This window comes from Ochotona princeps, chromosome 8 (genome assembly GCF_030435755.1).
Source record: "Ochotona princeps isolate mOchPri1 chromosome 8, mOchPri1.hap1, whole genome shotgun sequence".
Lineage (NCBI taxonomy): Eukaryota > Metazoa > Chordata > Mammalia > Lagomorpha > Ochotonidae > Ochotona > Ochotona princeps.
In genome coordinates this window covers 47,876,863-47,902,763 of record NC_080839.1, presented here as the reverse complement: position 1 = coordinate 47,902,763, position 25,901 = coordinate 47,876,863, and the positions used below count along the sequence as shown (strand labels likewise).

General features: G+C 49.4%; 1 protein-coding gene and 1 long non-coding RNA gene across 2 annotated transcripts in view; one reads left to right on the top strand and one right to left on the bottom strand.

The window, feature by feature from the left end:
• Positions 1 to 356: 356 nt before the first annotated feature.
• Positions 357 to 25,901, top strand: part of EPAS1 (endothelial PAS domain protein 1) — a 78,604-nt gene continuing 53,059 nt past the window's right edge. The window contains exon 1 of the mRNA XM_058667990.1: positions 357 to 920. Coding sequence (XP_058523973.1) covers positions 895 to 920 — 26 coding nt within the window. The 5' untranslated portion in view covers positions 357 to 894. The remainder of the gene's footprint in view (positions 921 to 25,901) is intronic.
• LOC131481010 (uncharacterized) lies at positions 8,560 to 24,698 on the bottom strand. The gene is made up of 3 exons (XR_009245982.1): positions 24,559 to 24,698; positions 23,908 to 23,952; positions 8,560 to 8,835 (listed from the first exon to the last, which is right to left on the bottom strand). It is a non-coding gene; the product is annotated as an uncharacterized LOC131481010 (long non-coding RNA).

The following is a 25,901-nucleotide window of genomic DNA, read 5'->3' as shown; positions in this document are numbered from 1 at the left end:
GCCTCGCACAAGTTGCGCCTCCCCGGCAGTGACCCACGGTAAAGGGGGGTTCGCACCCCACATAGGTCTCCCCCTTTCTCCCCAAGATCTCAAAAACAACTCGCGTTCTACGGCGGGAGGAGGCGGGGCGTGCGGGCGGTGGAGGAGCGGCGCGCGCCGGGGCCGGGGCGGGCTGGGGTCAGGGCCGAGGCAGCGGCCGCGCCTCCCCATTGGCCGGGGCTCAGTGGGCTGCCCGGCGCGCGGCGCCGCGGGGCGAGGGCGGGCTGGGCGCGCAGGCGGAGCCTGTTGGCGCGCGCCCCTCGCGCCGCCCCCGCGCCGGCCGGCCGCCAGAGTTTTTAAAGTGGGCGGTCAGCGGCGGGAGGGCACACTCGGGAGCGGCCCGCTGCACAGGCTCGGCGCTTGCCGCGCTCCGCCCCAGCCCTCCTGAGGCGGCCGTACAATCCTCGGCAGTGTCCTGAGACTGTATGGTCAACTCAGCGGCCGCGCCCGCCCGGCCCCGGCTCATTCCAACGCCTGTCGCTTGGGCCACTTATTTTTTTTATTTTTTGGAAAACCGAGGAGAGTGACTCCCTGCTAGAGGGACAGGGGAACTCGGGTTCCCTTCTTGCTGCCTTCTCCTCGCCTCTGACAACGTCCTCCCACTCTCTCCCCGACCCCGCCTCCGCGTGCAGGTTCCTCCCCGTCACCTCTCTCCACCCCTCGGGTCCCGCACCTAGCCAGCTGTCCGCAAGCTGCCACCTGACTGCGCGAGGCGCTCGGGCACCTGCGAGCACTTAGGATCTTTCACACACTCCGGGCTTCGGGGAGCCCACGAGAACTACAGCGAAGGCAGCGGCTGCAGCCTCCACCAACCCCAAACCCAGGTTCTCGGCGTCTCCGACGGCCGCAGCGACGATGACAGCTGACAAGGAGAAGAAAAGGTAAGGGAACGTCGAGGCCGCTTGGGGAGCTGGTCCCGGGCCGAGGCCCGGCTGCGCGGCGTTCGGCAGGCACGAGAGTGCTGAAAATTGGCTCGGAAAGGTTTAAAGAGCAGGTGTCCAGAGCAGGGACGCGGGGCTGAGGAGTTCCGCGGAGGTGTGTTCTGAGATCCCTCGGAGTAGCTTGCGCTAAGTGAGGAAGCCCAGGGCGCTGGCCTTGGAGGACGGACCTGCTCCCCCGGTGTCTTCCGAAACTCTAGTGCCTGTACTCCGCGCGCCGCCGCGGCCAGCGAGTCGAAATGGCTGTGGGTTGATACCGTTTTGTTTGCGTGATCTCAAGTGAGGGGGCTGCATCCACGCTTCTTTCCCCGCAACCCCCTGGTCCTTGCAGATGCGTTGCTGTCACGCTGCGGAACCCCAAACTGGCAAGGGGCGGGAGGCGGAGCGCGGCTGCGGGACGCGCCCCCGCCGAGGAGCTGGGACGCTGCTCAGGGCGCCGCTCGCGGGATGGAGACAGCCCCCAGCCCCGCCAAAGCCTGCAGAACCCGTCTTTTTCCCTGCACCTTGGCTCCGATTTGCCTACTTTACTCTGCGAGAACAGGTGTCTTGGGGCCTGGAGGGGACGGTGACACCGGGCGCCCAGGGAAGGTCCGATGTCGACCTCGCAGGAGGACGGGGAAGGGCAGCGGCCGCTTGCCCTTGCGAACCTCTCGGCACTGGGTGAGAGGCGACTTGGGCCAGCTCTCGCGGCCCTCCTGCCCCCTCCCGGCCACTCCCGGCCGAGCCTCCGCGGGCCAGGATGGGAGCGACTGCGCAGTTTTGGGTATGGCTTCAGCACCAGCAAAGGCGGCCGCTTGGCCGTCTCCCTCCGGACCCCTCGCCTCTGTCCGTGGCAGCTGCGGCTTTCAGTCCCGCGCACTCCGCCGGCCCGCGCCGCCGAGTGGGCCCGGGACAAGGTGCCAGCGGGTTGGTGCGGGCAGAGAAGGACTGACCCGCAGCACTCTGCCTGAGCGGATTTGCTCCGGAGCCGACTTCCGTTGCGGGACGGGAGTCTGAAACAGTGTCTCCTCGGGTCGGAAGCGGCGGCTCCCACCGCGGGTCACGATAAGGATTTGATAAACGGGAGCGAAGCGCACCCGTCCTGGCGGGGCGCCCGGTCCTTAGCTCCCAGGAAGCCAAATAGAGAAGTCCTAACCTCGCTGCCCCTTGCCGGCCGCAGCGTCTTTCTTCATCTCGGGACCTGAGCGCCCGGGCTCAGACACAGAGGGAGCCCCCAAACCGCAACGTCGTGACTTTAGGGCCGTGCGTGTTTTGAGGGCGGCAACACCAGGGGAAGCTTCCGATGCGTTTGGTGAACCAGGTGAAAATGTCAGCGATGTGCGTGACTGGACACCAAAGTACAAAGCTCTAAGCGGGTCCTTGGAGATCACGAGGGGCTCGGAGCAGCAGGGGCCCAATGCGTTTCCCTGCTGCGATGCGAAGTTTCTTGGCGCCGGCTCCCGTGCTAGTGTGAATATTAACCGTGGGGAGAAACTGGGGAGCGGGAAAACACTTGCGACACCGGACTACAGTGCCACCTTAGCGCCAGCCGAGAGCTGAAGGGAGCCGGAATGCTAGCTGGGACAAGGTTGCGTAATCCTCTCCGTGGCAGTCCCGGTGAGAGCAGCCGTTGTAAGAACTACTGTGGGTCTGCCTGCGAAAGCCCTGGAGGCAGCCGCCCCACACGCCCTGTCTGGGTCTTTGAGTTCCAGAACCCGCAGGGCCAACGGCATGTCCCTCGCCGTCCATGGTCCCGTGAGGAGATGTCCAGTTCCTGTTGGACTCATCCTTCTGTGTGGCTCAATTTGCTGGCCACAGGCTTGTTGGGGGATGGGGGTAGACCAAGATGTGATTAAACTTTGTGAGCCAATACATTCTGATTTAGTGCTGGCCTCTGTCACTGTCCCTGAGTGCCTCACAAGAGCCCTGTGACGCCAAGGGCCACTCCGAAGAGATCTTTGGATAATCCTGGATCAAAGTCTAGGGCTGGAGCCAGCACCCGGTGTTGCTCTGCCGAGCCCAGGGGGCTGGAGAAGAAATGGAAATCTGTGGACCAGAAGTTTCCAAACTCTCTGTCCCTCCCCTGGCTAGCATGGCTTGGTTGTTCCTCTCCTACAGTATAATCAGAGATTCCTGCTCTGAAAAGCAACATATTAACAACCTTTCTTAATTGCAGTGTATTTTAATATTTCTTCGATCTTAGATGTGTTTCTAGTGCATCCCCAGAAGTGTAGGGTGGTTTGCATGATTGACATGACAGGTGATGCGTTTGGGCTTCTCACTAACTTTCAGGAAGATGTCGAGAATGTCTTTTCTGTGTTGCTAATGGGAGGTTTAGAATTACTTCCTGAGGGACCGTGGAGACCCTCCAGTCAAATGTTTCTCCTTCTGGAAAGGGAAACTGGAACCTTGACGATTTCTTCACTCACTAGAAAAATTAGTTGTGGTGAGACTCAAAACCCTGGCTCATTGCTTGGGATTGTGGGTTTCCCTAGGGTTCGTGAGAGTTTCCCAGTCCTGAAATGCCTGTAGCCAGAGAAGATTATTTCCAATTGAGTGCCCTTTCCCCTCTGCAGCCCCCAAATCTTGTGCAAAGGGGAGGGGGGCTTCCTCTTCTAATCAGACAAGCCTTCCAGTTGCCAAAGGTGTGGATTTGTTTGCTCATTACAAGAAAGAAAAAGGAGGTAGTGGTGAGTCTCATTCCTGTAAACTTGGGGAAGTATGAATTTGTAAAGACCCTCGTTTTGTTGTAGTTAGGGGAAAGAACCCACTGTGTAGGAAGACCCCACCCAACAAAGGACCCTAGCGGAGCGGACTGCTGTGTAAAGCCCAGAACACTGGTGCAGCTTCCAGATCAGTTCTCGCAGGAGGAGAGTTAACAAGGTCTCCAGGTGAAAATCCTAAGCTTAATTTGCCTCACATGTGAATTTCTACCTCTAGGGTGCAGCTCAACTTTCTAGGAATTTATTATGGAACGGTTTTAGAAACAGAAGGAACCAATTAGCTACTTTTTAGTGCTGCAGAATTTTAGGCCTGTGTGGTTGAAATTACACAGTTGGTGTCATTTGCTATCTCAAGAGTTAGGCGCTGAGCTTTTCAGGGTATCTACTCAGTGGGATGTGTTTTTCTCTATTTTCCCTGTTTCTAACCTCTGCCAACTTGATCGTTTCCCTTGACCCTTTAGCCTAATAAGTTTTCCCTTTCACTTTAGGACCCGTCATTGGTGGTGGTGCGTGAAACATTTGGCTTGACCAATACTGTAAAGTTGGTGATGTTTGCCCTGAGGGCCACAACACCCTTTACTCCTACCCCTAGATCCATGCTCCCTGTTCTTACGATGAAAACCAACTCTGATAATTCAAGATATGAATCAGTAGGACAACAGATTTTGTATGTTGGACACCTGCTTCTAAGCTGGAGCAGGTAGTTACAGGGACTGCTAAGAAGAGAAGGAGAAAGCTCCTCTTCAAGTTGCGTCGCCTGAGTGGGAAAAAACAAGGACGTACAATGGGGAAGCTTAATTGAAAGTGCGAGTAGCTGGCAGCCTACTTGTGACTGTTAGGTAGCGATCAAATACCTTGAAGCTAAAGATAAGAAAGTAACACTTTAGATAGTAAACACACAGTTGAGACAGAGAGAGTGTGTGTGTGTTGGGGAGATCAGACATCCCAGGAAGATAGGACCAGTGGAAAGACTGAATAGGGAGAGTCGCTGTCTGGAAAGCCTGAAGAGTCAAAAAAAAAAAAAAAAAAAATACGAACGATTTGGGAATGTTCTCTTCTGTGAACTTTGGCAGCATGGGCAGACATACCCCCAAATCGGCTGTTAGGTACCTAATACCTTTGATATACATATGCTGTGTTACAACTTTTCATCCGGATTAGTGGATGCTCAGTACACCTTTGTTGTCTGAGTGATTTGTATCAGCTATTGTCATCATGTTTGCTTTAGGTGAGGGACGTGGAAGGAGGGACCTGGTTGGAGATGCTTGATTGACAGGGACAGAAGTTTCAGGTTCCACTGAGGGTAAGATTGTCAGGCCTTTAGGACTTCAGGAAGCATGAGATAGAAGAGGAGCTTCCAGCCCAGACTTTGAGAAAGGGCTGCCGGGGTGCTCTGGAAGTCGATGAAACTGTGTGTTACACATCATATATGTACGTGTTTATTTCTGAAGTGAGCCTGATCAGCTCTCAGTTGCCTTTCAAAAGCCCTGTGGTCTGGAAAAGGTAAACCCCTTTCCGGGGCTGTTGAATATCTGATTTGGAAGCGGCCTTACCTTTCAGTGTTGTCCCAAACAGGGCTGCATTTCACCGCTGATGGTGTATCTCTCGCTTGTCTTGTTGGGTGGGGCTTGGCATGTGCATCTAGTAAAGTTTCTGTGGTACAGCTTAACCTTGCCTGCACCTGCTGGCCTCTTTGCCCACCTGTGTGTCTGCCGTCAGTGATGGAAGGAAGAGAAGCCCTTCCTGTGCAAGAGGAGTGTCCTGTGCAAGGTGCATGTTGTTGATGCTGCTTAAAATGGCCATGAAAATAAATGCATCCTCGCATTTCCCATCACCTTCAACAGTTGTCATGATGCTTTTTGCTGCACAAGGAATGACTCTGTCCTTCACGGAGATCCTGTTTGAAGTAGGATGAGCAAAACTGAACACGGTCTGAGTAACACTGATGCTTCCTCAGAACTTTACATGAATTAACTCTCGATCCTCCTAACAATCCAGTGACATCAGCCCTGTTATTATCATTCCCACTTCACAGATGGGAAAGTTGGAACATAGAAAGGCCCACTATCTGAGGTCACATGGATAGCATGGGAAGAGCAGGGACTTGACGTGGGCAATGCATCCCAAAGGTCTGTGTTCTTGGCCGTGATGCCATACCTTCTTGTCTTACCACAGATAGCTGTAATGCTTTTAATACCATGCTTGTCTTGTGGTAAGCACTCTATAAATGATAACTGCTTTGGTTGCTGCTTTTATAATTGTTATAATTATTTTTTTGGGGGTGTGACTCATCATTTGTTTCAAACCTCACACACAGACAGGGTTTGAAGACCTGGAGGGGGTAGATTTGGCACTCTTAGAAGCCCTTATTTTGCATGCATTTTCTTCGGCTTGGACAGGAGGTGGTTCTCGACTGCCCCCAAGAAGTTCAAAGCCTTCCACCTCCCACCCTTTGCTGGTGGCAGGACTTCAATAGCTGCTTTAGCCTTCAGCCTGCATCATGCAGGAGAAGCTGTTAGCGGCTCTTCCTCTGTGGCTTCTGAGGACCCTCTCCAAATCAAGACGCACAGGACTTCCTCTGACGCTTTTGATCTTTTGAAACGGCAAGCACAGGAAGGAAAGAATGGATGGGGGGATTAGGAATAGCTTCGGATCATTGCAAGAACAACATGTTACCTTTTTATGAAGCCCTTTCTCTGCTAAGCCCCAAGCTTTCCCAGCTGTCACACCGTTGACCTCTGCACTGGGAGCCCGTATTACCTTTTGAGTTTTCCCAGTACTGTCAAACAATTGCCCAGATACCTGTCCTCATGGAAAGAGAAGTCATGGTTGGTGACACTTCATGCCAATGTGTGCAGTGCCATCCATGGGTGTGGCCATGAACAGCCTCTGCAATTTTCAAGTTGAGGGTCTGTGGTATGGTTCCGTTGCCGGAAGCTGCAAATTTCATCTGAAAGTCTGAAGTTGAGAAGATCGGTGGGACCCCATGAGATCCCTGGAGCCAAAAGGACAGGTGCAGAATGGACCCGAATGTTACCTACTTCTAAATGGTCTTGTTTTGCTCTAATTTCTCATGAAATACTGGTTTGTCTGGCTGCCTTAGGCTGTTTCCCGGGACTCCTTTTACGTCAGCAAAAATCCTACCATGTGGCATCACTGCTAGAGGCTCACGTATTCCCAAGAGGCGCATCCTCCCCCACTCCTACCCCCTACCCCCTGCTTATAACAGGAAAAGATTCTTCATTTTTTAAAGATTGATTTATTTTTATTGCAAAGTCAGATACACAGCGAGTAGGAGAGACAGAAAGATATTCCTTCCGCTGATTCACTCCCCAAGTGGCCACAACTGCTGGAGCAGAGCTGATCGGAAGCCAGGAGCCTAGAGTTTCATCTGGGTCTCCCACACGGGTGCAGGATCCCAAGCAGGGTCCTTGACTGCTTTCCCAGGCCACAAGCAGGGAGCTGGATGGGAAGTGGGGCCACTGGGATTAGAACCGGCACCCATATGGGATCCTGGTATATTCAAGAAGAGGACTTCAGTTGCTAGGCTATAGCACCAGGCCCAAGATTCTTCACTTTTAAAGTCACAAGCAGTTTATGTGCTAGATAATGATTCTGGGGAGGTTATTTCTCAGAAAAGGTGGCTGATCAATAAGCAAAACAAAAACACATGCTTGGAGTTTTTTCAGTTGTACATGGACGTGGACTGCTGGAACTGTCCTTACATCACTCCAAGAGGTTCTTGTATGTCTCCTCCGTGGCACCCTCCAGAGAAGTAAAATAGAAAGTCAATCCTAGGAAGTGGGGAGTCCCAAAGATGAGTGGTTTTTATGTGGTTGGGCTGCATAATGAGGCACTGGAAAATGGATCTTTGCTGCCATGTTGGCTGCTGAAAGGCTAGGGATGTAGCCAGCAGACGACTTAGAAGTTCGTCAACATTGCAGTGGCCTTAGTTGTCTCTTTTCATCTCCTTTTCCGTCTGAGGTGCCCTGGTGTTGGCCTGTGACTGGGAACAGTCGGTAGTAAGAGGACATGTGGATTTAGTCTGAGAATTCAGAAGAATTTTATAAATCCTTTATAATATACCAAATAAATTCTATAAGCTTTTGGGCCCAGCAGCGTGGCCTAGCAGCTAAAGTCCTCACCTTGAACGTGCCAGGATCCCATATGGGCGCCAGTTCTAATCCCGGCAGCTCCACTTCCCATCCAGCTCCCTGCTTGTGACCTGGGAAAGCAGTCAAGGACGGCCCAATGCTTTGGGACCCTGCACCTGCGTGGGAGACTCAGAAGAGGTTCCTGGTTCCCGGCTCCAGATCGGCGCGCACCGGCCATTGCAGCTCACTTGGGGAGTGAATCATTGGATGGAAGATCTTCCTCTCTGTCTCTCCTCCTCTCTGTATATCTGACTTTGCAATAAAAAATAAATAAAACTTTAAATAAATAAATTCTATAAGCTTTTGATAATAATTACTTAAATCCATGTGCAGTGGCCTGTTACAGAACCTGATTTTATTTTACTCTCCCCTCATTGTATCCTATTAACGAACACACATATTTGGCTCTTGATAACATAGATTTTCACACTGTCACTGCTTTGTGCTAGATTTGTTCTGATGCCTCCTGGGGTCAGGGCTCAGGGGAGAGAAGGGCAGCACATCATAGTTATTCTCTGTTTTGGAAGTGGAGCTACTCAAAGGCAAGGCAGAGTGTGTGGAGTGGAACCCGCACGTGGCTCCAGTGCCCATAGTGAGGCTAGGCTCCTGGGTACCGTCCTGGACTCTGGCTGCAAACGAGGTAATGAGCCAACTGACTCTAGCTGCACTGCTACCTCTTCTCATTACGAATGAGTAATTGCAGCAAATATTTACAGGCCTCCTTCCTACCTTTACAACTTCCTGTTGCTGGAGCCCTTTGGAATATTGGGAAAGATTGTACTGGTAAAATACGTCATACACAGTTGCAGGAAGGGTGTCTTTAAGCATACAGGAAAAAAAGAAAAAAATGGTTATTTGACTTTATGAGGTCCATATGACAGCAACAGAAAGTTATGTTGCGGAACGGCTGTTTGAGAATCCTTAATAACACAGTTTTAAAAATCAAATCTGAACCATCAAGTATGTGAAGACATGGGCCAAAGCATGTCTTCAGAGAATATTCTAGAAATAACAACAGTGTGCAGATTAGTTAGTGAAGTGAAACTTCGGGTCTTGGCTTAGGTAGATTGATAAAAGTTCTGAAAAAAAAAAATTGTGCTACAAAGAACAAATCGGGTTTTATCCAGAGTGCCATGTGTGAGATTATGGAGAGCAAGAGCAGTTGTCATCCACTTTATGGAAGATCCCAGAGTATGTCCCAATCATGCTCATTTCCTGTATGTTTGACTTAAAACCCACTCCCATCAAGTTGCTTTCTCAGTAAGTTGCTGTCAACCACCGTATCCTTATATTTCTCTCCCGTGTTTCCAAGAGTCCTTTGATGCTATTTTAGAATGGCAGCCTTTACTCTAGCCCTGGCTGAGGGCGATAGTGCTAATTTTGGTGCCCAGGGTAAAAGGAGAGAAAAGTCACCAGCAGCCCAGAAGGGCTTCTGATGTCTGGGCTAGGAGCACCGCGGTGTAACCAGACACACTACATCTCACCTTTAGAACTTTTATTTGTGTGCTTGCACAACAAATGTTTACCCAGGTAAGAAGATAAGGAAAGTATAAAGGTCACATTTTGCTGGTGACAGGGCGCTTCTATAAATGCAGCCTATCCCTATGTGGCAAGAGTCTGTGTTTTATTCTGTACCGGAGACCTAGGGAGATTCATGGGACAGGGGACTCACAGCCCTTTTCAGTGTTTCTGGCTTTTGACTGTGCTTCAGCTTGCCTGGACTCAGCTGCTGTGCCCCTCCCAGTTGGTGAGGCCCCTTTGTCATAGCCAGAAGTCGAGAAAAATCTGCTCTGCCACATCTTCCTCTCCTGTTCTCTTGGGTCTTCTGGAAATTCATGCTCCTAGTGTATGGCTGGGTGGGTAACACCCTGGCTGCTAAGATGCCAGTTTGAGCATCTCAGCAGAGGTGTTGCTGTTTCAGGTCTCCTGGCAGGATGGCTGTATCCTGGGAGCACACATTCTGGAGTAGGAGAGGGGCTTCCTGGATAGATTGGGATAGTTCCCTGATGTATCACAAAGGTTAGCTAGACACTGCATATGAAGATAGGAGTCCTTGTCCCCCACTAAGGGTAGCTTGCATGGTGAGCGGGTTAGCCTCATGACAGGGGACCATGCCCCAGCACTCTCCGTCCCTCCATCACCCAGCAAGGCACCTGACTTCTCAGTGCCTGGGCCTCTGCTCAGAGACAGATTCAGAATGCCCTTTCCCACCTCTGTCCCCTCACAAAGTCCCCTCTGTTTATATGCTTTTTTTTCTCTCTGTCTCTCCCTACTCACATAGTCCCCATTGCCCTGAGTGAGCCCCAGCTCCCTAGTTTATCCTGTAGTAATTCCCACACCGGCACTTACTTCCCCAGGCTCTTGGTTCTACTTGCCAAAGACTCCGGTTATAGTTTATAGTTCCTTGTTATCTAATGACATTGTATTTGTTTTTGTCTTTCCACCAAGAGAGCGTGTTGCTCAAGAGCATGAGTGTCTAATTTTCTCGTGCTCTGTAACATCTCTTGATTGGCTCTGAAATCATGCTTCATTTAAAAGATAAGTCATGGATTGGCTGTATAGATGTCCCTTGAGTTACTTGGAAAGCCTGTGTCAAGGGCTCAGCTTTTCCTATTTGTGTAAACTTGACACTTCTAGGGGCCGTAAAATATTTAGGGTAGTGCAGAGAGATTTTTTAATAGGTGATGTTATACCAAACGAAAGAACAGGCTAGCATTACGCCAAAGCTTCAATGAAGAATGCCTTGTACAATAAGCCCAGCCAAACAAGACACTCCTGCCTTGTCTCAGAGTTTATAAAAAGTCAGGTGGGAAATGTGTGCGAGAGGTTAGCAGTTCAGAGATCATTTTCTTTGGCCAGCCTTCCCTGACTCTGTTTGCTTGTTAACTCCTGCAGTTGCATGTTGTCTCATCCATGTTTTACTGTTTGTGTGAGGTTTGAATGTATGAGTATCAAGCCCTCCAAGAACAGGGACCCAGTCAGATTTCTCTCTCTCTCTCTCTCGCTCTCTCTTGCTCTCTCTCGCTCTCTCTCTCTTTTCCTGTAGTGCCCAGCACTGAGGTTGATGTTGAAATACTAAGTCATTGTGTGCCGAATGATTCTGTGTCAGGAACTCTGGGAGCTCAGTGTGTGGAGGATGGAAAAGCAGGCAGAAATCTTTGCTCAGATAAACTGAACTCCTCCTCACTGGATACCCACGTGTGTGTCCTGAGGGTGGTGGGGATGTGGGCATCATCGCTGTGTGTCAGTGTAGATTACCTACCCTGTTCAAGGGCTGTCCTGTACAGTGGGGGTAACAAAGAAGCATTCAAGGGACCCTGCCCCAGGGTTCTCAAAATCATTTGTTTAAAACAATGTGAGATGGCTTATGATAGTGGGTCTCCTAAGACTGCTCTTTAGGGTGTTAGGAAGTCATAACTAGTTCATATTGTCAGGAAGTCAAAACTATCTCAGATCGAACACTGACCCATTGGCAGAAGCTTGATAAGAATTGAAAGTGAATAGGAAGAGTAGGGACTAGCAAAGACCAGAGGGAGGTTTAATACAAGAGGTATTGAAGATTGGATAGAATTTGGGTGGGCACATAAGTGCGAGGGACAGTCCAGTAGAAGGGAACAGCATGAACAACATGGAGTTGGGAATGAGTTGGGTGTGCAGTCCAGCCTGGTGAGTAGCTCCCTCTGCACCTGAGCCTGGAGCTGTGGTAGTAGCTGAGATGTAACGACATGGGGACCAGGTCTGGGTTGGTGTTGGGAAGTATGGGACAGAGCCTACCTGAGCACTCCCAATCAGGAGCCTGGCTCTCCTGTGGCTATCCAGGGTGGTTAGAGGAAGCCGTGGCTGTCATCCACAGTAAGGTCTTCCGTGCCGTCTATCCCTTCTTGCCCTTCCTCATTCCAGATTCTGGATTTTGAGTTTGGTCATTACAGAAAGATCGAAAGGTCCCTTTAATACCTCACTATTTGCAGGGTATGAGATGGGCACTTCACGCCCAACCGTCCTTTTTGTAGTTCTCTACCAATAATGGTTCACCAAACACCTGGTGTGCAGCACAGAGGCCAAACTGTCTCCTGGTCTTTGTCTTTCCTCTTGCATGGCTGCAGCATTCTCAAACTCTCGCACCCAATGCTGCCTAAAGAGTGAAGGAGACCCCAGTCCTCCTCCTCCACCCCAACAGATATAGTATACCACCCCCTGGAGGAATTCAGAAGCACTTATGCTTATAGCTGAGCACTTACGGTAAGGCCTTGGACAGAGATCCCAAATGACTGAAGAAGGTTCAACTGTGTAGCTAGCAGGGGCCAGAAGGTCACTTCTCAGTCATGTTAGCTTGCTCTATCAGGAGGTACCTTGAGGAGGCTGTAACTTCTGAAAACCCTTGGCTTGGAATTGAACCTCTCAGTGACAGCTCATGTCTCCTCTCTCGGTCCTTTTCTGTCCCCTTGCTGATCAGTAATGATGGTAGAACTGGGATTGGCTGGGTCTGTGGTGCTCAGCTTGGCTGGTGAGCCCATGCTGTGTGAGCTGCAGGCCTGAGTTTCATGCTCTCAGGAGAGGCCTGGCAGAGCCAAGCAGAAGGTCAGTCATCCTGGCTGACCCAGGAAGGCACTGCAGAGCTGCAGAATTTGGGAGCCTGGTGCAGCCCAGTGCAGACTGAGCAGCTGTCTGGGGCTCTGGCCATTCCTAGGAAGCTGCCTCAGGGTCACCCCGAGAAATCCCCAGGCCAGGATGGGATGGTTGCCCAGATCTCGCTACAGCTGGGAATTGGAGTCCAGCATCTCTCTACCTTCTCACAGCTCCAGGAAGGAAAAGGGAGGTGTCCTAGCCAATGGGTTGGGTGTGAAGCCATGACTGTGTCTGCTCCTTTGTGTCCATGTTTCTCTGCTTTACAGAGGGAAAAGGTCCCTTTGAAAAATCCCCACTTTTCCTCTGCTAAACTCTCAACAAGTTCTCTTCCCCACCTTGGCTAGTGGGACCTTGGGACCTGGGCTCATTGTAGGTGACGTGGTCCACAGTTGCCATCAGTTCAAGGCCTTGGAGAGTCCCAGGGACCACGGGACCTAGGCAGAAGGGAGTCTGGTGTGACTGTGGACATTGACTCCTGCTACCCTGACCAGTCTTTCTGGAATATACTTGCAACCAACCATCTTCTGTGCCCAGATTGACCTAAGCCTTGTGACTCTGGGCTTCAGAAGGTCCCTGTAGAGGTCAGTCCAGCTATTACAAGGGTGACGATAATAATTGAATTCTCCTTTAGTTAGAACCTGAGGGCCAGCGCAGGGTATTTATTTTGGAGAGGGACAAACTTTCACCCACTCGAATTCCTTTCCCTCCAAAATTAGTGTCATGATGACCACAAGGGTTATGTGTTTCTTAGCTTTGTCTTGCAAAACAGATCCTAACTGCTCCCAGGCTACCTTCTCTTCTTTGCTGTCCCTGGTAAAGCTAGCCTGCCCATGCAGTTCAGACGAACTCTTGAGGGCCCCCTGAGAGTCTGAAGTGCAGGAGAGTAAACCTGTCTCTGCTTGTTTGCCAGTCCTGAGTAGAAAGGGGCTGGAGAACTGGACAGTCCACTGCTTTCTCAGAGTAAAATGGTGAGATCAAAATGAGCTGGAGTTATAGTAAAACTGTGCATTATCTCAATAAAAAGACCTTTGAAAAGTATAAAGTGCAGACCTTCAAGGTACTGGTACTGGTGATATAGTGCTGTGATCATTAGACACATTATCACTTTGTAGTGATTGTGTCCTGGCAGAAGGAGTTCAGAAGAACTGAAAAGTAATGCCCTGGCCATAGGCCTTTCAGATGCCCAGGCTCCTGCCCACAAGGGATTTAGGCTTGAGGTATATTTGGAATCTAACCCCCACCACTCCCACACACCCTGGAATGTGAAGAAATCACGGCTGGTAACCAAGGACCCAAGCAAGCTTCCAGGACTTGGGAACAGTGAAAGCCTGACTCTGCCCATGAGACTTGGGAGGCCATTCAGCTCTGGCCTCTGGTCTGTCTCCTGCAATGTGTCTTACAGCCTCCTGTGCTCCAGCTTGTTCTTCCCTCTGCTCCGACACTGCGAGGCTGGCTTTAGCCTGAGATCCTAGCTTAAATGCCAGCTCTTTGAGGAATCCTGTGCCAGCCTGCTGAGGTCAGCATCACCCCCATTCTTCTTTACCAGCTTTCTCATTGTCATCTATTTGCCAGTTATCTGCGCTGCCCTTTGTGTCACCCCTCTGCTCAGTCCACAGTGTTTAGGACACCATCTGCCTGTCACGAGCACAACTTAAATATTTGCTACCTAAAATGAATGATCCAGAGTTGCTGGCTTTTAATCTTCAATGCTATCATTTCTTAAATCTGTTCAGTGGTTGATTTTCTTTCAAAGCTCTTGATGTAGATTGAAGCAGTTGTCATTTTTGGTCAGATAGATACAATAATTAAGGGGGGAAAAGGTGATTGTCCAGCCAGAGAATGGCAGTGCTTATGTGTGCTGAATCCTGGTTCCAGGCCCCTGCCATGGACCCATACTGTCTCTCTTGGCACCCTTGTTTTTCTGCCCTGGTAATGTTATTGTTTGTCTTATTTGGCAGTGTTTACACCAGAGGAGTAGAAGCCATTGTGTCTGGAAATTGGTGGCGTCTGGAAATACACAACCGAGTCCCCAGGGAATGCCACTGTTGGCTCTTAACCACAGTTAGCAATTGTCAGGCCAGGAGCAGTGGCTGGATGGGTGTCTCTCCCTCCACAGCCAATTCTGCCTGTGGTAACTCCCACTGCCTGCCCCTCCACTGAAGCACAGAGGAGATTGGTGGTGCTAGGAGTACTATCTCCATGCCTATCCCTGGCTGTCTGTCTGCTTAAGAAAATGAATTGTGGGTCCCGGCGGCGTGGCCTAGCAGCTAAAGTCCTCGCCTTGAAAGCTCCGGGATCCCATATGGGCGCCGGTTCTAATCCCGGCAGCTCCACTTCCCATCCAGCTCCCTGCTTGTGGCCTGGGAAAGCAGTTGAGGACGGCCCAATGCATTGGGACACTGCACCCGCGTGGGAGACCCGGAAGAGGTTCCAGGTTCCCGGCTTTGGATCGGCGCGCATCGGCCCGTTGCGGCTCACTTGGGGAGTGAATCATCGGACAGAAGATCTTCCTCTCTGTCTCTCTTCCTCTGTGTATATCTGGCTGTAATAAAATGAATAAATCTTAAAAAAAAATGAATTGTGGATGTGTTGAGTGGATTCCCGTGGCTTGGTGGCCAGGAAGAGTGGGGACTGCTCAGCTGTATGACCCTTTGGGTCTCTGTCTTCTCCATCTTCACAATGAGCTATTTGGCCCGGCAGAGTAACCTAGTGGCTAAAATCCTTGCCTTGCATGCACCAGGATCCCTTGTGGGTGCCGGTTTGTGTCCTGGCAGCCCCGATTCCCATCCAGCTTCCTGTTTGTAGCCTGGGAGAGCAGTCAAGGACTGCCCAAAGCCTTTGGACCATGTACCCACATGGGAGACCTGTGGGAGGCTCTAGGCTCTTGGCTTCGGATTGGCACAGTTCTGGCCATTGCGGCCACTTGGAGTGAATCACAGATCTAAGATCTTCCTCTCTGTCTGCTCCTCTCTGTATATCTGGCTTTCCAAAAATAAATAAATAAATAAATAAAAATCTTAAAAAGGTTAAATAAATAAAATGGGCTAGTTGGTGGGAACCAGACCAGAGAAGCTCACAGATCCTTGCAGGATCGTAGCTCCATTGCGAGGGGCAGCTTTGGATGGAGCCTAATCTGACTCCTGTCTCCAGGTGCTCCCTTAGAGAGGGCAGGTGGGAAGTTAAAGGCGAAGAGGGGGCTTTGTAACTCCCCTCCAAGAGGAGGTTGTGTTAGCATGGGGTGTGGCCAAGCTGTGAGAATCACCGTCAGGCACAGTCACCAAGCTTACTGGGTCCTTCAGAATTTCCATGGAAAATGAATATTGTGAAAAAGCTTTGCGTAAATTGCAAAAAAAAAAAAATGCTCCCAAATAAGCCTTTCTATCCATCCCATTTCCCCATAACTTTTTAAAGTACCCTTGTCTCTGAATGGTGCTGACTGGAGATGATGGACACATGCCAGCTACAAAACTGCTGCCTCCTTTATTCCCATGCAGGAAGTGAGACCCAGGTTGGAAAGCCATGGCCTTGAGAGGCCGTGGGTCTGAAGTGACTGAATCAAGTCATGCTGTACTGGGGAGAGGGGGAAGGGTGCAGAATGTGGGACAGAGGTGAGTCACGGGCTAGCAGCCTTGGGGATTCACCTTGAACTGGGGCCAAAAAAAAGTCCAAATAGTGGGAGTAGGGTTTATCTGCCTCCCATCAGGTACATCACGTTCTGGATGGCCACCCTCTGGCCAGAGACGCTAGGAGGACAGCTCGGCCTCAGAGACCTGGGAAGGCTCTGCTGGCTCCGGCCCTGCTGAGCAAAGTCCGCTTATTCACTCAAGTTCACACAGACTCCTTGCCAGGCCTGCCCAGAATCCTGTCTCCTCTGACTTCCTGTGCTCTTGCATAATATTTCCGTGCTCCTTGAATGGCTGGCCCCAGCGCGGGGGCAGCTCCCTGATGCTGCTGGACAGAGAGCAGCATGTGGGAGGAAGGATGAGTTAGACATCGCCCAGGGTGCTCTGGGCCCTCAGGGTTGAGAGCAGTACGGGAAGGGTACCCCACATGTTTGGTGAAAGATTCTAGCTCTGCAGGAGTTAAAGAGACCCATAGGCACATGACCAATCCTTCCCTTCCTCCCCCCACACATCAAGAGTCACCTCCTGGACAATTATTTTTTAAAGTACCTGTTTTCTTATGATGATAAGTATATGTGTTCTTCCAGTGAGGGCATAATAAAAATCACAAAGATTCCACCACCTCAAGAGGTAACTACTGTTAACATTTGGGTGAACCTATTTCCTTCCATATAGTAAATACTGACATGCAGTGGTAGAATGCTATCCAGTGATATGCTGTTGGAATGTGCATTTTGTGTGGCACTATATGGGAACTGTTTCTTATGGGAACTATCTCTAGCTCTCCCCACACATGGCTTGAAGAGATAGTTGCATGAAGTTTCACTTCCAGATGTGTAATGTTGAAAGTCCTCTTCATCGACAAGTCTAGGCCCAGAAAACAAGCTGTAAGCAGCCCAAAGATTATTTTTCAAACCTGAAGCACAGCATTGCTCTTACATTTCTGACTAGCATGTGAGCTTGGCTGTCCCAGAAATAACTGCTAAATAAAAGGTTGTGTTTCCATGTAGGCCTTTCTCTGAGCTTAGAATAATTCACATGATTACATAGGAAGAGGCTGTGATGATGACAGCTCCCAGGGATGGGCCAGGTCTCACATTGGGTACAGTGACCTCCCAGTGTGGCCCCTGTGGGTGCTTTGGGCAAGGACCCACTTGCCTGTAGAACAAGTTTGTCTTCTGTGACATTCCTGTACCCAAGATTTTAAATAAGCTCCATTTAACATTTAATTGGCCGTTGCCCATCTGCAAGTCCATGACACAATCCCTGTGTTTGAAAGGCCCTTTTTCTTCTGTGTGCAGTGGTGTTCCTGTGACTGCAGAAACTTCAGAGCATCTCTGTAATATCACCCAGACCTGGTTAGCATTAACTGAATTTTGAAGCTCACAAGTTAGCTAGCTGCAGTCCCATCCCTGAAAGCTGTATGTTTTTAAGGCTGGCTATTGGCTTTTTTCTTTTTCATTGTTGGTGATGGTTGGACACCACGCATAGATCTGCAGTAAACTTCAACATGAAGTGAAGTTGAGAGACAGGTGACTCCAGCCTTTGCTTATTGTTTCCAAATCATGTTCACACTGGATCAAAGCTCTGCTTGATCTAATCAGAAGTTTGCCTCTGAAGCTGGGGTGATTGCTTGTGGTTGGAAATGGCTCGTTAGGTTTACTTTTGAGTCAAGGCAGAATGCTTTCCCGAGCTCTCTGGTTCAGTCTGTCAGAATAAAAAACCATGATGATGTGCCAGGCCGTTGAATCACATCCATTTACAAGCTTTCAAGCATATTGTCAAATGAAAATTTGCAGCAAAATTGGGTACTGGTTAAATCCAAAGATTTTACTTCATTTTGTTTATAGCTGTCTGCTCCAAGCAAATGATCTATTACAGCAATTTGCATAATTATAGTTTCTCCTTCAATTTATTCATACCAGCTTTCTTTTTCTAGAATCACTGCCAAGACTGTTATTACATGAAATTCCATGACTCTCTAGGCCTTAGGATAGAGGGATAAGAGTTAGAGGAAATAATTATCCTTTTTGCCCACTTGCAAAGTTTTCAGAGTGTAGAAACTGAGCAAGTAGAGTTTGTCCTTGCTGCCTTACTTGGTCTTTACCTGGTTTGAGTGAGGACCATGCAGCTTGCGCACATTTGAGCAGAGGGGAAGGGCAGTGCGACTGAATCAGTCCTCACAGTGGCAAGACGGGACTGGGTTGAATTTGACACTTCTGTACGATGACCATGGAGCTGCGGTCGGCATGGCAACTCCTACGTGGAAAAGTGCACGCTGCCTGCAGATGACTTTTGCAGTCCCCAGTGTTAATTTGATAAATGGCTTTTTAATAGTAATTTGTGGGCTAATGGAAAGGTCCAAGCAAACCTTCGTTAACAGAAAGACAGACAGGGCTGAGAGCCACAGCCCCTGCTCTGTTTCCCAACGGAGGGGCTTCTATTTTTGTTTTTTTAAGGCAATAGATGTGTTTGGAGGCTGGTGTGCAAAACTCAATCAGGAAAGCTGGCTATCTTGAAAGCTCACTTTAGATTTCAAGCTGGCAAAGGTTCCAGATTGCTCTTTATTCAAGACACCCTAAGAGTGATTTGAGTGCTATGGAAGCTTTGTAATGTGTGGCTTTTTTTTCTTCATGATGAGGGCAGAGTTAAGGTTGTTAACTACTCTTCCTGCGTATTGTGGCGAAACAGGTATATCATTAAGCTGAGCAGTTGAACCATTTTAATGTACAGCTCAGTGGCATTAGGTATGTGCACACCACCACCATCCATCTCCAGAACTATATATCTATATATATATATTTGATTTCAGAGTCTATATTCACTAAACAATCATTTCCCATTACCCAGTCTCTTGTAACCACTGTTCTTTATAAATTTTGACTGTTGTAAGCACTCTGTATGAATGCAAGCATGGAACTGTTGCCTTTTTGTGTCTGTCTTATTTCAGGGTTCCTTGGTGTAACTGTATGAACCTAAATCCCAGTCTTTTTAAAGGCTGCATAATATTCCATTGCTTGTAGATCCCATCTTGGTATGGCCAGCCTTCCACTCAGGGACATTTGAGCTGTTTCAACCTTTGGCTCCTATGAGAGTAAGTCTCCAAGCATGTGTGTGAACCCCTAATTTTAGTTCTTTGGGGGTGTACACTAGAAGTAGAATTGTTTAAGAGGAAAGTGGCTGTGAATTGGGAGTTGTGAAAAGCAACCTGCTCTCAGATTGTATTGGGATCTCCTGGGTTAGTCTTCATTGAGCAACAGAGTCTTTACTCTGACAGAATTTAAAATCCTTTGAAGTTTATCAAGAGAATTTTTTTTTGAGAGCTGCCATATTGAGCCTAGTTCACATCAGCTATGTTTGTTCTAAAAACCTCATTATTTGGCATGATGTTTGGTGACAGATATAAAATAGTGCTCAGTAAACACTGGGAAGAAAGGTAAACATGAGGCAGGTGCCAGAAGCCGCTGTGTCCACATGCACGCACGCGCTGTGTTCTTTTAACCAGTGAACGGGAGAACCAAGCAAGGCTGAGCCAGGGACCACTCTCGGGGTGTGTGCTGCATCTCTGAGTTCCAGCAGCATCCACAGGCAGAGTTCTCTTCTGTGTTCTGATCCAGCTCATCAAGAGGAGCGTTTTGTTTGCTCTGAAAGTTGTGAATGGGGTCCCACAGCGTCGCTGTTAACGTCCCTAGAAGCCTTGCTCATGTGAGACTAACAAACAGTTTGTAGAAAAATGAAGAGAGTTTAGGTGCCAACACTTGAGATCCTCCCATTAGCTTCTTTCATCCTCTGCATTGTCCATGAACTTTTTGATGATGCCCTTGTCTATTTTCCAAATGGAGATAATGGAAACTGAGATGGAGTTCTCTACAGATCAGGAATTTTTTGATTTGTGTCTTAGAGTGGGGAAGGGAAACCATGTGCATTGGTTGTGATGCTCATATCTTTGGAAGAACCCACTGCTATCTTTCATGTGTTTCTGGCCCTCATCAGCATCAACAACAAGCACTTAGTCTACATCGATTCCTTATCTAATTTGGTATTTGTAAAGCAGCTTCAAAGCCAGAGTGGGATGGCTCAAGCTCCCTACAGTACTTAGGAAGACCTGTGTGTAGCAGAGGCTCACTAAAAACTCCTCGACTGAAGATACACAGCTCATTTATGAACATACAAAGCATAGACATATGTCTGTTGGAGGTAAGTACGCATGAGAGCACATTGGCCCACAGCTGTCTGTAGCCAGACAGGACGCACTAAGAGGGAGTGCCCTGATACCCAGCCTTGGCCGTGATTTGACTTGCTTTGTCTGTGATATGCCCCATGGTGGACAAGACTGGGGTGCAATGATTAGAGTGAGAAATGATCCTCCTTGGGCAGTTTCCAGATGCCAAAGCTTTTCTGCAGCACATTTGAAGAACATGCACATAAATCTGTTAGTTCAGTGGGAAACTAACTATACCGTAAAACTGACTACCAGGAGAAGCGGAGTCTTCCATTCAGAGCTGTTGGATTAAACGTCAAGGACAGAGGAATGCCAAAGCGGTTAAGGTTTCTCCTCTGCAGTGAAGCCTGATTGGGTTTAGAGCCAGCCTTATGGGCTGCTGAGTCCTGGTCCAGGCCTTCAGGGACTTCTGGAGTGGACAGTGCCCCAGGGGCGGGCAGGAGATTTTAGTATTCAGATGTATTGTTGTGCTGTTGTAACATGAAAGAGAAAAAGCAAGATCCATTTGGCCTTTTGAGATGGAGCCAGGAGGATCCCCCCACTCCCCACCTCATTGCCCTTCCCCAGCAGCTCTGGCCCCTGGGAGGAGCCCCTTCCCTAAATGAGGACACTGTGAGGCAGGTCCCCCTGGCCTTCAGCAGAGGTGTTACATGTCCAAGGCCTGAGTTGGAAATAACAAGGGTCTTAAGAGCCATTATTCTGTTAGGGTATTGACATTCTCTGGGGTTTTTCTGATAGCTCCTTTAGCGGGGAGCAGGTAGGATCTGAGGGGAGAAGGAGATGGGAGGAGCATGCAAAACAGCCTAAAGAAAATTATGCTGATGTGGTTGTTTGCTTGGGCTGAGGAACAGGGAGAGGCCACCAGTGGAAAAGTCCTAATAACCTCATTGTAAGAATGTCCCCTGGGCAGGTGAGCGATGATGTGACTCACGCTGGTGCTGACCTCCTCGACTTTCAGCCAAGAATCCTGGCGAGTGAGGTCAGATGAGGGTAATCGCAAGGTTACTGGCCCCCCCTTGCAGGTGCTCGCAGGAGCATTCTGGCTTGTGTGCTGCTGGGGTCCCGCGCGTGTTGGGAAATGAATCCCATAAATTCCTCCTCTGGCCCTGACAGTTGATGACAGAATATTGCCCCCTGCCCCTCGCTTCCAGGGTGCTTTCTCTATCCTGCCACTGTGTGGATGAAGTTGGGTGCGGAACTTGACCTTGCACTGCCATGGTGCTTCTCAGAATTCGTGTGAGGGTTTTCTGTTTTGAAAACAAGGACTCAAAATACGAAAGACACAGAAAGCTGCTGTATAGGGATTACTGACAGCCCCTCCCCTTCGCCCCCATTTAAATCCCAAAGAGAAAATAACCAAGCTGTAGTGATTTCCTGCAAAGAAAACTGTAATTATAGGGCTGAGTTACTGTGCATCAGGGGCAGCCCAGGCAGAGCCTGGGTGCTGTTTTGAATTTTTGAAAAAAGAGTGACATTCAGTTTGAGATGGAAAGGATGCTGTGGTGCTGGGGTTGGGGTAGTTCCTGATGGGCATCGGTGGCGCCGTGGAATTATCTGTTTTCCTCCCCAAGTGGATCTGGGAAACCTGGGAATTTTGTCATTGTTGCTGACTCTCGCCAGCAGGGGACCAACTTTGGATCCTGGGAAAAGCCTGCAAAGTGGGGAATCTTTTTCCTTTAGGGTTCCAGTTCCCACTGCCTAAAAGCAAGGAAACTAAGATTTCCCAGGGTGGGTGGACAGGGAGTCCTGGATGAATTCTTTAGTGCAGAGCAAAAGAATAAGGGGGGCTGGGGTGAGGTTAGAAACCATGAATGGGTGCAGAAAGGAGTGGCTAAAACACCTGCCTGGGGGATGTGCCTTGCATGTGATTTCATGGTTGTGCAAGAATTAGGCAATGTTGGGCCAGGGTGGAGAGGCATTGGCAAGGCATTTGCACTCCTAATAGATCCTAATCTCCTCCATGGGGAAAAACAAGTATTAAAAGATCTGCGCACCATTTTAGCAGGGAGAAATCGATGGCCTTACTCCCCAGAATGCTTCCTTAGGGTTTTGTTTGCCAAGCACCCTCTGGAAGGATTGTGCTTGGCTGAAGAGCAGAGTTAATGAGACACCGGTATTTCTGCTCACCTAGGGGCCTGAACCTAGTGGAGGTCCCAGCAGGGATAAGACAAGCATGCAAATGAGAGTGAATACTAGGCAATGGAAATGGGGAGATGGGTCCAGGGGTTCTGGAGGAGAAGCAGCAGAGGGCAGTGCTAAACCTTGCAGCTGCCAGAGCACCTGGAGTTCAAGCCCTGGGCCTACCACTGCTGGTGGTATTTTGAATATGTCATTCACACACTGTGTGTTTCTGCCTTCCCAATTGCAAAATGAGACTCCCTGCAATGCCTAGGTTGGAGGGTGATGGCGCTAGTGCTCACCAAGAGCAGAAGGAGGGAAGGTGTGGATCTGAACCAGTGCCTCACAGCCTCTGCACCTCAGTATCTTCATCTGAACAATAAAGGGCTTGGGCTGGATTAAGGCTAACATATTGTTTGTTCTGTCACACTCTGGTTCTATGATGGAAGCTGTATGAAGTTGCTGCTGAGTACCCAAGCATTGCACTGGGCATCAAGGAGAAGGGGGGAAAGCAAGCAGAAGCCCCCAGGAACCGTAATCTGAAGACCGTGAGAACCTGAGCAGAGTAGGAGTTCAGCACTCAGCAACCTCTCTGATGTTTCTTTAGTTTTCTTCTGGTGTCTCATTAACTCTGCATGGTTGTGCAAAAACTTCTGCGGACCTAGGAAGTGGGTGTTCAATAACACTCTGGGTCTTCCAAAATACCCGTGTAATACTTAGAAGCACAAAAGGTTTACACGGGAGCTCCGACCTAATCCTTTCCAGAATTCTGAAGCCTAGAGCATGGATGTTGATTTTAAAAGTGGCCTGTAGAAAAACGAGATACCCTTTGGGATTTAGGTGGGACTGAGTTTATAAAACTTCTTGCCCAGAATCAGTGTCGGCTGAACCAATCCAAAGGCTCAAGTTGACTTCATCCCAGACATTCTTGGATTAAGATTCTCTGAGAGCATGTGTCTGGCATGGAGTGGGTCCCAAAGAAGAAAGATGTGGGAAACCCCTGGGTAGTATGCCACTCAGCTTTAACAGGGTGCCACCTCAGTGATACTTTAGTCCCACCTCTAGAGGGCAGTATGCAGAGCCAGGGGTTGTGGGGTCCTGTGGAGCCCCTGCCCACACTCACCCCAAGGTTTCCCACCTAAGAGTGGCTCCAGGCAGTCCCCAGCAATGTGTGCTTCTGTTGGAACTTGGCAGTAACCTCACATTCCTGTTGTAGTCTGACTGTGCCTTAGTGCTTCAAGGTCTGTAATGCAGATTGGGCTGTGAGTGACCTCAGCTGACCTGAGCCCAATGAGGGGCTTAATGATATTTGGCTGAGACTGCTAAGTGCCCAAAGAGAATGAGTTCACCCCAACCAGGGACTTGTGGAACGAGTGGAACGAGCGGAACGAGCGAGCCAGAGGCTTGAGGGGGCCACTGCTGCATGTGAGACAGGCAGAGGCACCAACTACTTGCCCTTGTCCCAGCTAGCAGCCCCTCACTCACCAGACTCATGGAGCTGGCCGGTCTGTTTCAGCCTGGGGCTTTACTCTGGGGGAGGAAGGAGGTGGGAATGCCAGATGAGGCACAGGAACTCTACCCTCTTTGAGAACTCCCCTTCAACATGGGAGGAATTGGCCATGGCCTGGCTTAGATGGGCCAGCTCGGTCAGCTCACCTCAGCCCTATAGAACTCTGCTGAATTCCCTTCCCCAGTCAGACCCTCGATGGCCTGGTGAGATGTTTTATTTATAAAGGCCCCTCGGCAGAGGCACATATCCAACATTTGCTATGAAAACACACCTTCCACAAGCACCCACACCCACAGAGAGCACAGCTTGGGGCAGACAGGTCCCAGATACTGCAAGGAGCAGTGACTGCTGCTAGCTAGCAGTGACCAGAGCAAGAAAGGCCTCCCGAGCCACATGAAGGTGGGGTCTGCTGGGCAGTGTGCTGACCCAATAGTGCTGTCGGCACCATTTCCTTTTCTCCCAGAGTTTACCCTTGTCTCATCCCTCTTTTCCTCCTCCTTTTGGATCAGAAAAAAAAAAAAAAGGTGTTTTTATTTTTCTAAATAAGCAAGATGTACTCAAACTTTACAATCTCCACATGTATGAGATAAACATCATTCTTAATGAGGCTCTGGGAAAATGCTCACCTTTGAACTTGGCTGAGGATTATGAAGGAAAGAAATCGTCTTAGGAACTTGATAGAGTGGTAGAACTCCCTGGATTTCTTAGGTTGGGGCATCTATTACATTTCTTTTTCCTTAATAAGGCTAGTTCTAGAAATCCGTCTTGACCAACTAGGCTGTGTCGGAAAGGCGAGACCCAGGGCTACTTACTGACCCTGGTTTAGGGATTGTTGTCTGGGTGCTAGGCAACAGCAGGATGGGAGGTGCCGTTTCTAGAACACTCTTAGGATTCAGCTCTTCTCTGTTGATTCCTTCAACGCAGAAAATTAAGTTATGGGTGCTCCTAGATTGAGGTAAGGAGAGAGCAAGAAAACAAGAGAAGGATACTAAAGGGAAGCTGGCAGCCAAAAGGTACCAAGACTGAATTTTCTATGAGCAACATTTTACTTCCCTGGAGACGGTGCCTGCTCATGGGCCTTGGTTGATCTCTGGAATATTTCTGTGGAAAAAAAAAAAGACTATGCGAGGCAGAAGCACCAGTGGTTTCCTGTCTGACCTCCCCCTGCCTCATGGATTATCACACACCTTTCCCTAGTCTGTGCTCGCAGCTAAACTGGTCACCTGTAGGCATCAGGATGACTCATTCACAGGATGACTTAAGCACAACTTAAGTATGTAACTGTCACTGGCAAACTTTGATTGAAGTCCCAGTGTATTTTCTCATTCCCTGTTGTAACACAGAGAAGAATCAGCAACATCTTGTTTCCTCTTTGGTGAAACTTTTCCTCCAAGTTTCCATCTTCATGCTTCTAATGGCAACAAAGTCCTAGAAACTCCCCCAACAGTTCCTTGAGGATATGAACTTTTCTCACAGAGATCTGGAGAAAGGGCTTAGAGCACCAGCCCGTTTCTGAGCTGTGGGAGCTTGACAGCTCAGGCTGTCATTTCCCCTCCCCTTGCCCACCCCCAGCCTCCACCTCGACCCTGTCCTGGGCTTGGGCTGCAAGGTACTCAATCCCTGTCTCGCATCGCTGATCCTTTAACGTAAGCCGCCCTGCAAAGCACAACTCCCTGGTGGCCCTGAAGTTTGTCAGAAGCTCTCTGGAGTGGGCAACTTAGCTGTGACCTCAGAGTCTTGGCTCTGGCGCACGAGTTCTCTGCACTGGAGCAGGCTCAGTGCCAGTGGAGATAATCACCTCTTGTAATATCCACACAATCATCTCATTGTCAAAGTGCAAGGAATGCAGAAACGGAGAAAATACCACAATAGAGTTGCCCCATGGTTCAGCTCTCCCGGGATTCTGCTTCCGGCTGAGGGCACCTTGGGACATCCCGGGATTGCTGTGGAGGTGAGCCTCACATGGTGA